Genomic DNA, 13,227 nt, shown 5'->3' on the forward strand with positions numbered 1-13,227 from the left:
TCCCGACTGTATACCACTGTGCCGCCACCTCTGCTGGGTCTGTCCTGCCGGTGGGACAGGACATACCCAGGGATGGTGATGGAGGAGTCTGGGACATTATCTTTAAGGTACAATTCCATTTCAGGCTGATGCTTGACTAGTTTGAGAGACAGCTCTCCCAATTTTGGCACTAGCCCCCAGATATTAGTAAGGAGGACTTTGCAGTGTCAACAGGGCTGCGATTGCTGTTGTCATGTCCGGTGCCTAGGTCGATGCCGAGTGGTCTGTCTGATTTCATTCCTTTTCTGTGGCTTTGTAATGGTTTGTTACAACTGTGTGACTTGCTAGGTCATTCCAGAGGGCATTTAAGAGTCAACCACATGGAGGAGACGACAGGTAGAGGTAGGGCCAATGAATATTTTTAAGGCAGTGGTAGATAATTGACTAACAAGGGGGTCAAAGGTTATCAGGGGTAGGCAGAACATGGGGTTGAGGCCACAGTCAGATCAGCCATGATCTTATTGAATGGTGGAGCAGGCTCGAGGAACCGAATAGCCTACTTCTGCTCCTCGTTCCTAAGTGGCTTTGAGTGATTAGCTCCTCGACGATCAGCAAGTCAATTCGCCACCTTCAGCAAATGCCTCTCTCACCAACTTCAAAATGGCCTCTTTGCCTCACCTGCAGCAAAGTTGAAAAAGGGCCATACTTGGGGCTCCAAGGTTAATCAGAAGATTGCAGAGTCGGGATCCTGAAGGTTAAGTACTGCGCCTTGTATTTTTCACCCAAACAAGCTCCGAGACAAGGAAAGCAATTTTACCTGCGTACAATAGCATATGCCACACTCTCACAGACTTTAAAAATGGCCTCTCTGTCTGACTCGATGTAAAGCTCCACAGCAAACGCTAAAATAAAAGCAAAATACTGATGCTGAATTTTCGACTTGAAATGTTAACCGCTTCACTCTCCACAGATGCTGCCAGACCTGAGTTTTTCCAGGACTTTGTTTTTAGCCACAACAGCCCCTGGGGCTCCAAAATTAAAATCAGCTTGCAGAGTCAAGAAATAGGTCTTTTCTGTATGGGTATGAGCAGCCCAGGATTCACCTTCCTCTTTGCAATAAAAGCTTGTTGGTTTGGATATTCTTTGTTGAAAACTTTGCTTCAGGCTGCAGTTCCCTCAAGTGCAAGCGAACACCTCAGGTTGCACTCACTTCAGAATGGCTCCAATCGGGTCACAGGACCCAATGTCAGATCAACAAGAAGCAATGACGCAAAACAACGATGCGTTGTTAAATAAAAATGTTGTTAAATAGAAATTGAAGATAAAAATCAAGAATACCAGCCCTAAAAACTGCTTTACTTTAAAGTGGAACAACTTAAAGCAGGGCAACCTAAAACAGGGGCTTGCTGTACCTCTACCAAGGACAAAGCGGTCCTCCAACAACCCAGCTTCATTGCAGACTAATTTAGTCTCAATCCATTCTGCCCATCACTACCCCCACAGAGAAGAAACTGCACCACACTTCTGCCTGAGCGTGAACTTAAGAACGAATCCAAAACCCCATGAATAAATCTAGAGCTATTTCTTTGCCTCATGAAGTAGCAACTCATGCTCCACTAATTAAGAAAGTGGCCTGGCACAGTCCCATGCAGCTTTTTATTGCCTTCTGATGATTCCAGGTTTCCAAACCCTCCTCAGATGCCATTAACATCATCTTTGCACATCCCACCCCCCCCCCCCACCCCATTCTTGGTCCAGTTATCCCACTGCTTTCTAACACGTTTGATCTAAATACTAAACAGCTGATTGTGTGCAATAACACAAGATAGTAGCTAATATTTATGAAACTCCTAAAAGTATAAAGCAGAGTTTTATTTCGTCAAGGGTTCTTTCATGCATGGTCCTGTATATACTTAGTTTCATAAATTTCTTCAAATATACTGATGTATGCAGTGATGTATCTATGTTATAGATTTCTGATCTAAAAATTACTTCATAGTGGACAAGGGCTTAGCAATGCTACAAACATAAAATATACAATATTTATTATCTTTCATAGCTACTTGAGGTGGTGGTCAAGCTCATCCCATCTGCATTTGTCGCCTCAAAACAGGGGCATGATGACACATAAGTACTTCTGTAGATCTTTTTCCATAATGTTTTGTTTCTGGTTTAAATCCTTTGCAACAAAAATTAAACCCAAGTACTGTATACAAATTCCAGTGTATAACAGATAAATATCTGAAAAATCTTACCTGGCAAAATAACCTGGTCTTCTCTCTTTTTTCAAATCTTTAGTCTCCATAGTAGAATACTAAAAGCAGATTATTTTCTCCTTCCGTGCTCAGTAAATTGCTTTTCATTCCAGTTTCTTGTCATCCGCATATAGGAATGGTGCCTGTAATGACACAATCTTGCGACTCAGACTGCTTCACAAACAGAATGGTACCTGGTACTTATTGTTTACCTGTAAATGAATTTATCTCGAGTCTAGTCACATGTTTTCACATTACGTAAAACCTTCTAATGCCACTGCCAATATTTTAATAGATTGTGTGGATGTAAAGCAATTTTCACACTGCGCTGATTGACTAAACTTTGACTTTGTCAAAGTCACTTTACTTTGGTTCCCAATGGCACAAGACCAACAAAAGCAGATAGTGCTGTATTTAAATTATATATAGTGGGAATATAAGCTTCCAAGATGACAGGAACCACTTAGATCCCACTACTTCTAATATTTAAAAAATTCTGAATTATGGGGTGGGGGGGCAGAGAAAGCCATCAGATAGCAGCTTCCCACTTCAAATTGTTGTTGGTTAATTATAGTGGCATGAAGAGCATGCAACTAAAATGCGACAGTTATACTTCAAGTGGGGAAGGAAGCTTGGCTGATACTGAAAAAAGTCAGTGATACTTATTGGGATAGATCACAAAATATCTAATACAAACCAATGCCTCACCAGCTGTACAAAAGAGGCAGCTGTAACTGAAAGAACTGAAATTATATTGGGTTATTAAATATAATTGATCTTGCTATGTTATAGTTTTCTTTTGCCTGTTCAAAATTGAGAATTAATCAGAGATTTGCAGATTAGTTAGATCTAAACTCAATTTTGCTGTAAAATTTTTGAATTTTGTTTTCACAGAAATCTTTGTCAAGTTTGAACAAAGCTGATCATTTTACCAATGGCACACATTTAAATGGCAGCTAACTTACAGTCCTGATGCTTGAGCAATCACCTATTTTTTTTTTATTTGTCCATGGGATGTGAGCATCGCTGGCAAGGCCAGCACTTATTGCCTATCTCTAATTGCCCTTGAGAAGGTAGTGGTGAGCTGCCTTCTTCAACAGCTGTAGCCCTTGTACTGTAGGTACACCCACAATGCTTTTAAGGAGCAAGTTCCAGTATTTTGACCCAGCGACACAGTGAACAAACTACAATGTAATTCCCTGTCAGGATGGTGTGGCTTGGAGAGGAACTTGCAGGTAGCGTTCAGATGCCTCTGCTGCCCTTGTTCTTCCAGGTGGTAGAGGTTGCAGGCTTGGGAGGTACTGGTGAAGGAACCTTGACAAGTTGCTGCAGTGCATCTTTTGATGGTACACAATGCTGTCATTGTACGTTAATCAACAACCTTCCCTCCATCATAAGGTCAGAAGTGGGGATGTCTGTTGATGATTCCACTGTGTTCAGTGCTATGTGCTATTATTCAAACATTGAAGTATTCCACACCCATGTGCAGGAAGACCTGGAGAACAAATCAGGCTTGAACTGATCGTTGTTGCCTGGCAAATAATGCCAGGCAACAACAATCTACAACAAATGAGAAAACAACTATCTCCACTAGACATTCAATGGCATTACCATCACTGAATCCCCCACGATCAATATCCTGGGGGTCACCATTGACAGAAACTGAACTGGACTAGCCATATAAATACTGTGGCTACTACAGCAGGTCAGAGACTGGGAATTCTGGGGTGAGTGAGGAGTGAATATTTAAGATGGTGGATGGGGTGTAATCAAGCGAGCTGCTTTGTCCTGAATGGTGCTGAGCTTCTTGAGTATTATTGGAGTTGCCTTCATCCAGACAAGTGGAGACTATTCCATCACACTCCTGACTTGTGCCTTGTAGATGGTGGGCAGGCTTTGGGGAATCAGGGGGAGTGTTGCTCTCCACAGGATTCCCAGTCTCTGACCTGCTCTTGTAGCCACAGTATTTATATAGCTAATCCAGTTCAGTTTCTGGGTAATGGTAACCACCAGGATATCAGTGATAGTAATGTCATTGAGCTCCAAGTGGAGATGGTTAGATTCTCATTTGTCGGAGATGATTGTTGTCTGGCAGGAGTGTTATTTGCCACTCATCAGTCCAAGCCTGATTGTTGTCCCGGTCTTCCTGCAAGTGGGTATGGAGTGCTTCAGTGTCAGAGCAATAGCAAATAGTGCTGAACACAATGCAATCAGCAGCAAACAGACGCACTTCTGACCTTATAAAGGAGTGAAGGTTGTTGATGAAGCAGCTGAAGCTGGCTGGGCCGGACTCTACCCTGAGGAACTCATGCAGTGATGTCCTGCAGCTGTGGTGATTGGCCTTTAACAACCAAAACCAACTTCCTTGGTGGTAGGCAGAACAGTGGAGCTTTCTCCCATCATGATTCCCAATGACTTGAGTTTTGCTAGGGACCTTTGATGCCAAACTCAGTCAAATGCTGCCTTGGTGTCAAGGGCAGTAATTTGAAATACACCTCCGGAATTCAGCACTTTTGCCCATGCTTGGGCCAAGGCTGTATTAAGAGATGAAGCCAAGTGGCCCTGGCAGAAAGCAAACAATGCATCAGCGAGCCAATGCTGAGTAAGTGCCATTTGATAACACTGGTGACAGCATATTGACAACTCCTTTGCTGATGACTGATAGTACACTGATCCACCAGTAATTGCTCAGATTGGATTTGTCTTGCATTTGTGGACAGAATATACCAGGGCAATTTTCCACATTCCTGGGTAGATGCCAGTGTTGTAGCTGTACTGGAACTGTTTGGCTAAGAGCTCGGCTAGTTCTGGAGCACAAGTCTTCAGTAATAGTCAAGTCATTGTCAGGGCCCATAAACTTTGAAGTATTAAATGTGGTCAGCTGTTTCTTGCTATCATGTGGAGTGAATCGAATTGGCTGAAAATGAACATCTGTGGTGCCAGGGACCCCAGGAGGACGAGAAGGATCATCTACTTGGCACTTCCGGCTGAAGATGGCTGCAAATGCTTCAGCCTTGTCTTTTGCACTGACTGCTGGACTCCCCCATTATTAAGGATGAGATTTCAGAATACTTGGAAGTGCATGGTAAAATAGGGCAAAGTCAGCATGGTTTCATCAAGGGGAGGTCATGCCTGACAAATCTGTTAGAATTCTTTGAGGAGGTAACAAGCAGGTTAGACAAAGGAGAGCCAATGGATATTATCTACTTGGACTTCCAGAAGGCCTTTGACAAGGTGCCGCACAGGAGGCTGCTCAGTAAGATAAGAGCCCATGGTGTTAGAGGCAAGGTATTAGCATGGATAGAAGATTGGCTGTCTGGCAGGAGGCAGAGAGTGGGGATAAGGGGGTCCTTCTCAGGATGGCGGCCAGTGACTAGTGGAGTTCCGCAAGGGTCAGTGTTGGGACCACAACTTTTCATTTTATACATTAATGATCTAGATGAAGGAACTGAGGGCATTCTGGCTAAGTTTGCAGATGATACAAAGATAGGTGGAGGGACAGCTAGTATTGAGGGGATGGGGAGGCTGCAAAAGGATTTAGACAGGTTAGGAGAATGGGCAAAGAAGTGGCAGATGTAATACAACATGGGGAAGTGTGAGGTCATGCACTTTGGTAGGAAGAATAGAGGCATAGACTATTTTCTAAATGGGCAGAGAATTCAGAAATCTGGAGTGCAAAGGGACTTGGGAGTCCTAGTCCAGGATAACTTGCAGGTTGAGTCAGTAGTTACGAAGGCAAATGCAATGTTGGCATTTATTTCGAGAGGACTAGAATATAAAAGCAGGGATGTGCTGCTGAGGCTTTATAAGGCTCTGGTCAGACCATATTTAGAATATTGTGAGCAATTTTGGAACCCGTATCTCAGGAAGTATGTGCTGGCCCTGGAGAGGGTCCAGAGGAGGTTCACGAGAACGATCGCAGGAATGAAAGGCTTAACATATGAGGAACGTTTGAGGACTCTGGGTCTATACTTGATGGAGTTTAGAAGGATGAGGGGGGATCTGATTGAAACTTACAGAATACTGAAAGGCCTGGATAGAGCGGACATGGGGAAGATGTTTCCATTAGTAGGAGAGAATAGGATCCGAGGGCACAGCCTCATAAAAGGAAGACCTTTTAGAACAGAGATGAGGAGAACCTTCTTTAGCCAGAGAGTGGTGAATCTATGGAATTCATTGCCACAAAAGGCCAGGTCATTGAGTGTATTTAAGACCGAGATAGATAGGTTCTTGACTGGTAAGGGGATCAAAGGTAACGGGGAGAAGGCGGGAGAATGGGGTTGAGAAACTTATGATTGAATGGCGGAGCTGACTCGATGGGCCGAATGGCCTAATTTCTGCTCCTACGTCTTATGGTCTTATAGTGGACAAAGCACTCTGCTTGATCAGCACTCCCTCCACCACCATAGTGTGTCCTATCTACAAGATGCACAGCACCAATGCAGCACGGCTTTTTCAATACCCAAAACATCTACCACCTAGAAGGACAAGGACGGCAGGTAAATGGGAGCACCGCCGCTTCCAAGTTCCCCTCCAAGTCACTATCCCGACCTGGAATTATATCATTCATTCACTGTCGCTGGGTCAAAATCCTGGAACTCCCTTTCTAATAGCGCTGCAGGAACTCACCAACCACCTTCTTAAGGTAATTAGGGATGATATTACAAGTGTGAGGTTTTATGAAATAGCTATGTTTTAAACTGCCTATCTCTTTTAATTCAAGGTAAAATGGAGTAATGGAGAGGGGCATGCGATCTTCTATCAGCCCTGCCCGATGATAAGCCTATGTGACCTGGTTGCCATGGGGTTGCCAGCTTTCACACCCAGGAAATAGATTGTTCTGTTAGCTACCAGGCAGAATGCTGGTGGAAGCTTGTTCTCTGGTCAAAGAGGCAGGATCTGTGGATATTTAAGGACATTAGAAGATCCACCCTGGAGTGGTCAGGAGAAACCGAAATAGACCTTGCTGTTGGAAATCAGTTCATGGCTTCTCAGAACACTGAGGGAAATTACTTTCTACAGACACTGGATATTATGACTCAGCGGGACGACCCTTTTGGAAGCTGGGAGTAACTTTAGACTGGTTCCTATAAAGACTACAGTTCTGCAGAGACTGCAGTGTTACTGTATAAACACAGCGTGGAGTTTTCACTTGCGTTAGCAAGTTAAGGGGGATATCTTCTGTAGCTTAGTGTATCAGTTGCCTACTAAGTAATGTTTAGTTGATTTTAGTTTGTTGAAATAAAGTCTTAAAATATGAAATTTTGTCGTGATCATTTGAGTTGGTCACTGGGACTTCAAACTTCTTTCTGTGCTGTAACCATTTTACAATTCTATGACTCTGAAACTTATGGTCTCTACAGGGATTGCAACATTGGCTTTGCCAACCACACCCACGTCGAATAAATGAATGTAAACAAAAACGCCACGCCCATGTTCTCCTCCAAGTCACAGACCATCATGACTTCGACATATACTGGTGTTCATTTATCACCAATTCAAAATCCTGGAACTCACTATTTAACAGCACTTCAGTTCAAGATGGTGATACACCACTACCTTAAGGCCAACTAAGAATTAGCAATAAATATTGGCCTTGGAAGCGATGCCTGAGAATGAGTCTATATTACGATTTTCCTTTTTCTGCAAGACTGAGAATGATCCAAAACATTTTAGCTTAGTCAGTTCTGAATTTCGCATTCTTGAAGCAGTTTCTAAAGCCAACTCTGCAAATATAAACTTTGAACCAGGCAATCATTTTACCAATGACAAACACTCAAAACAAGAGCTAACCTGCAGTTCTGATGTGTGAGCCAGCACCTTTGTCTTTAGCAGATAAGAAATTACTTCCCGCCATCATCTTTGGAATCATTATCCAGACTCAGCAGTTATAAATACACATGCTCCCAGTTAAAACCAGTTAGTTTACCAAGGATTAAAATTAGCTTTCTGAATTATCAGACCGAACTGTTCTGGTCCGCCAACTTAATCTAAAGAACAGGAGGGAGCCAACTTTAATCCTATCTGCAAGTTAACGTTGAAACATACAAAAGCAAAGCAAAACAAAAAATCCTATTTTCTTCATAATGAATATTAAACATGAAATTTTGTTTCAATCCTTTGACTAATTCAAATCAAAACCAAAAGCTCCAGCTACTTATTAATCAAATGCTCCTGGAACATTTGGCATTATTAGTTCTACTTCATACCAATGGAGAGAATCATTCCATTTATAATAGATGCTGACATGTCAACTGATTTGTTCTGTACCTTAGGGCACAGACAATACTGAGGAGCACTGCCACAAATTGCAGGAGGACATTAACAAACTTGCAGAATGGGTAAATAATTGGCAAATATAGCTCAACACATAAATGTTTGGTAGTGCATTTTGGTGCAAAGAATAGGGAGTTAACTTATTACTTGGTGAGAGTCTAGGTGGGGTAGAAGAACAAAGGGAGCTCAAAGTACAAATACATCAATGACTAAAAGTTGCGCCACAGGTTAGCAAGGCCATAAAAAGCAAACCAAGCACTAGGCTTTATTTCCAAAGCAGGAAAGTTTATAAAAGCGCATACCAAGCACTAGACTTTATTTCTAAAGCAGGAAAGTTTATGTTAAACCTGTATTAAGCAAGGGTGATACCAGAAATATGTGGGTATAAATATCAGGAAAGGATGAAAAGGGAATCTAATAGAAGTCTTTAAAATTATGAAAGGTTTTGACAGAGTGGGTACTACAAGAATGTTCCCACTTGTGGGAAAAACTCAAGCTAGAGTCATCAATAGAAGATAGCCCGCAAGAAATGCAACAGGGAATTCAGAAGCTTCCCTACCCAAGTGATGAGAATGTGGAACTCACTACCACACGGAATGGTTGATGGGAATAGTACAGATGCATTTAAGAGGAAGCTTGACAAACAACTGAGGGAGAAGGGAATAGTTGGTTATAGTGGTCAATTTTGATTCGGAAAGATGGGAGGAGGTCCGGGTGAAGCATAAACACCAGCATGAACTGGTTGGCATGAATGGCCTATTTCTAAGCTGAATATTTTATGTATATAGTCCAACTAGGATAACCAGGGAAAGAGTAGGGCCCATAAGGGACCAAGGGGGCAATCTATGGATGGAGCCAGAGGGCATCGCTAGAGTATTGAACAAATACTTCACATCCATCTTCACCCAAGAGAATGAGGATGAAGGTATCGAATTTGGGGAGAAAGACTGCGAGGTTCCTGAGCAAATTGATATAGGGAGTGACAAGGTATTGGAGGTGTTGGCAGGCTTAAAAGTGGACAAATCTCTAGGTCCGGATGATGTGTCCCAGACTGCTGAGGGAGGCAAGGGAGGAGATCGCAGGGGCTCTGACCCAAATTTTAATTCCTCTCTGGCCACGGGGAATGTGCCAGAGGACTGGAGAACAGCTAATGTGGTTCTGCTATTTAAGAAGGGTTGTAGAGATAAGCCAGGGAACTACAGGCCAGTGAGTCTCACGTCAGTGGTAGGGAAACTATTGGAGAAAATTCTGAAGGAGAGAATCTATCTCCACTTGCAGAGGCAAGGTTTGATCAGGTATGGTCAGCATGGCTTTGTCAGAGGGAGGTCATGTCTAACAAATTTGACTGAATTCTTTGAGGAGGTGACCAGGCGTGTAGATGAGGGTAGTGCAGTTGATGTAGTTTATGTGGATTTCAACAAAGCCTTTGACAAGGTCCCACATGGGAGACTTATAAAGAAGGCAAATGCATATGGGATACAGGGTAATTTGATAAGGTGGATTCAAAATTGGCTTAGTTGTAGGAGACAGAGGGTGATGACAGAAGGATGCTTTAGTGATTGGAAGCCAGTGTCGTACCACAGGGATCTGTGCTGGGTCCCCTATTATTTGTCATTTATATAAACGACATAGATGACTATGTGGGGTGTAGGATTAGTAAGTTTGCGGATGACACAAAGATTGGCCGGGTGGTTAACAGCGAGGTTGAGTGTCTTGGGCTACAGGAAGATATAGACGGGATGGTCAAGTGGGCAGATGGAATTTAACCCTGAAAAGTGTGAGATGATACACTTTGGAAGGAGTAATTTGACAAGGAAGTATTCAATGAATGGCGTGGCGATAGGAAGTTCTGAGGAACAAAGGGACCTTGGCATGTGTGTCCATACATCTCTGAAGGCGGAGGGGCACGTTAGTGGGGTGGTGAAAAAGGCATATGGGACACTTGCCTTTATCAATCGAGGCATAGATTACAAAAGTAGGGAGGTCATGTTAGAGTTCTATAGAACCTTGGTGAGGCCACAGCTGGAGTAATGTGTGCAGTTCTGGTTGCCACATTATAAGAAGGATATGATTGCATTGGAGGGGGTGCAGAGGAGATTCACCAGGATGTTGTCTAGGATGAAACATTTAAGTTATGAAGAGAGGTTGGGTAGACTTGGGTTGTTTTCGTTGGAGCAGAGAAGGCTGAGGGGCGACCTGATCGAGGTGTACAAGATTATGAGGGGCATGGACAGGGTGGATAGGGGGCAGCTGTTCCCCTTAGTTGAAGGGTTAGTCACAAGGGGGCATAAGTTCAAGGTGAGGGGCAGGAGGTTTAGGGGGCGGATGTGAGGAAAAACTTTTTTACCCAGAGGGAGGGTGGTGGAGGAGGGTTGCCTCACATCCTTTAAAAAGTAGCTAGATGAGCACATGGCATGTCATAAATTCAAGGCTATGGGCCAAGTGCTGGTAAATGGGATTAGGTAGGTAGGTAGGTCAGATGTTTCTCATGTATCGGTGCAGACTCAATGGGCTGTAGGGCCTCTTCTGCACTGTGATTCTGTGAACTAGACTGGCATGCTGCAACAGGTTCTCATTCATTATGGTTTCCACAACCTGTTACAGAACCGATAATTGGTATATTGCTCTGTCGTTATTAGAACCTGACTTTGACTATTTCTTATTAATAGGCATAATATTTTCAACTGGGAGACCACATCAGTGACAGCAACATTTAAGATACTTAAACCATAGCAGGAGCCAGCTCCTACTTTGAAACACTTAAGCCAGTGCTATCAGCTTTTGTGGAATTAAGATTTTATTCTATTTTATAGAGCTATTTTATTTGTTTAGGCCTCCTCTGGATTCCTCCATATTCGAGCATTTAAACTGAAATTATGGAGTATCTTTCAACAATCATGCTGTTTGGACCAATGGCAGTGTTTATCTGCCTAAATGGAATTTTCACACAATCTACAGCAATAACCTCCTTGGTCCATGCTTAGATGAAGTTTGGACTTTTAACTGATTAATACTAATAGCTTACTACTCAAGATCATTCAGTCACGCAAGGAAACATTACACTTAACATTCTTTTCAATTTTCAAATAAAATGCTGTATGAATGCAGACCAAGCATAGTCTTTTGGCAAGCCATTTGGAATAGAGTGCTTTCACACCTTGGGAACTGATCAACAGCAAAGCTATTCAGGCATCACCTCTAGCTCAATATAAAAGCAGTTGAATAATTGCTTTAACTACTGTAAAGGAGAACACAGTACTGCAATGGGGGCCTGATAATTTCCATTCAAATAATTTTTTTCAAGGTAAGCTTAGTTACTGATGCATCTAGGGGCAAACCAAATTCAGTCAGTATTTGTCATTTAGCTGAACATCAAAATTAGAGTAAATTTTAGACAATAAAATTAACAAGATGATTTAAGAATTTTACCAAGTGCTATCTTAATTTTTCTGGATTTTCTTGCTGTATCACTACAAACTAACATATATGGAAATTAATCAGGACAATTGTAGGCATCCAAATAAAACATAGAGATAAAGACAAAAAACTGCGGATGCTGGAAATCCAAAACAAAAACAGAAATACCTGGAAAAACTCAACGGGTCTGGCAGCATCGGCGGAGAAGAGCGAACTTCAACTATGCTCTTCTCCGCCGATGCTGCCACACCTGCTGAGTTTTTCCAGGTATTTCTGTTTTTGTTCCAAATAAAACATGACAGGTTATAAAATAATGAAGGCAGATTTTAGAAAATGATTAACAGTTTAGTATTCCTCATTTAAGTTCAACATGCTATTTTGTTCATCAGTATTGCACCTACTGTAATTTTCAAAAAAGGTTCCGAATTTCCACAATGTTGCATCAGTACGAATCTGTTCCAGATATATGATACATAAATAAATGGAGGATACGCGATAGCCAACAAACAGGACCTGTTGCGTTGTATTTTCTTTAAATCTAAGGGCCGGGTTGAATCATTAGCCCTGCCCCTTTTTATTTGGTGGGGTGGCAAAATCTACAAGAGCACAATGCTGGGCCAGCTGCAAATTGACATGGCAATTTTGAATCACAGTTCCTCAATACAAAAAAAAACAAAGCATTCTTGAAACTAAAATGCTGACAAAAGTAGTCTTAGATAATAATGACACGTTAAGCAATTTTAGAAGATGCATGTCAGAATCCTTTACATTGCATGCAAACCATGTTTAACATATGAGAAATATACGTTCCTTCAATTTGATTAAAATCATTCATAATACTGAGCTTCAGTGGAACTGATGGACCTGATAAAACTTCATGGAAGTGATTTTTTTTTAAAAATATTCATTTGCAGCTCAGGCCAGGACGTTTCCAGACGGCCCTGTTCAGGCAGGAAGACAGCAGTCTTAGCGGGCGGGCAGGCCCCAGGCGCAGTCTGCTGTGACTCCCCCACCTCCCAGCCGGTTACCAGACAGAGCGGCCGAGCCCGTCTCCCGGGGTTGGGGGCGGGGCGGCAGGTGTTGGCTCATCAGTCGGGAAGCAAAGTTCGCCCACCGACGGCTCATCATGGGTTTCAGCACCTGATCAGCCCCAACCTACCCAGGGCCCTGTTTCTTTCTATCTGTCTTCCCGGGGCCCCGCCGGGTACACGGTAACTCTTCCTCTCCTCTTTCCCGAGGCGGCGGTTGCTCTCCGCGATCACATCCTCCTCCTGCTGGCTGCCGCCGGACCGTTACTGCG

At 42.8% G+C, this 13,227-nt stretch overlaps 1 protein-coding gene across 1 annotated transcript in view; it reads right to left on the reverse strand.

Annotated features, from left to right (window-relative positions):
• LOC144680774 (nuclear receptor coactivator 7-like) overlaps positions 1 to 12,930 on the reverse strand; it is a 131,060-nt gene extending 118,130 nt beyond the window's left edge. The window contains exons 1-2 of the mRNA XM_078542152.1: positions 12,329 to 12,930; positions 2,235 to 2,377 (exon numbers count right to left, since the gene is read on the reverse strand). Of these exons, the coding sequence (XP_078398278.1) occupies positions 2,235 to 2,284 (50 nt within the window). The 5' untranslated portion in view covers positions 2,285 to 2,377; positions 12,329 to 12,930. The remainder of the gene's footprint in view (positions 1 to 2,234; positions 2,378 to 12,328) is intronic.
• Positions 12,931 to 13,227: the final 297 nt, after the last annotated feature.

This window comes from Cetorhinus maximus, chromosome 5 (genome assembly GCF_964194155.1).
Source record: "Cetorhinus maximus chromosome 5, sCetMax3.hap1.1, whole genome shotgun sequence".
Taxonomy (NCBI): domain Eukaryota; kingdom Metazoa; phylum Chordata; class Chondrichthyes; order Lamniformes; family Cetorhinidae; genus Cetorhinus; species Cetorhinus maximus.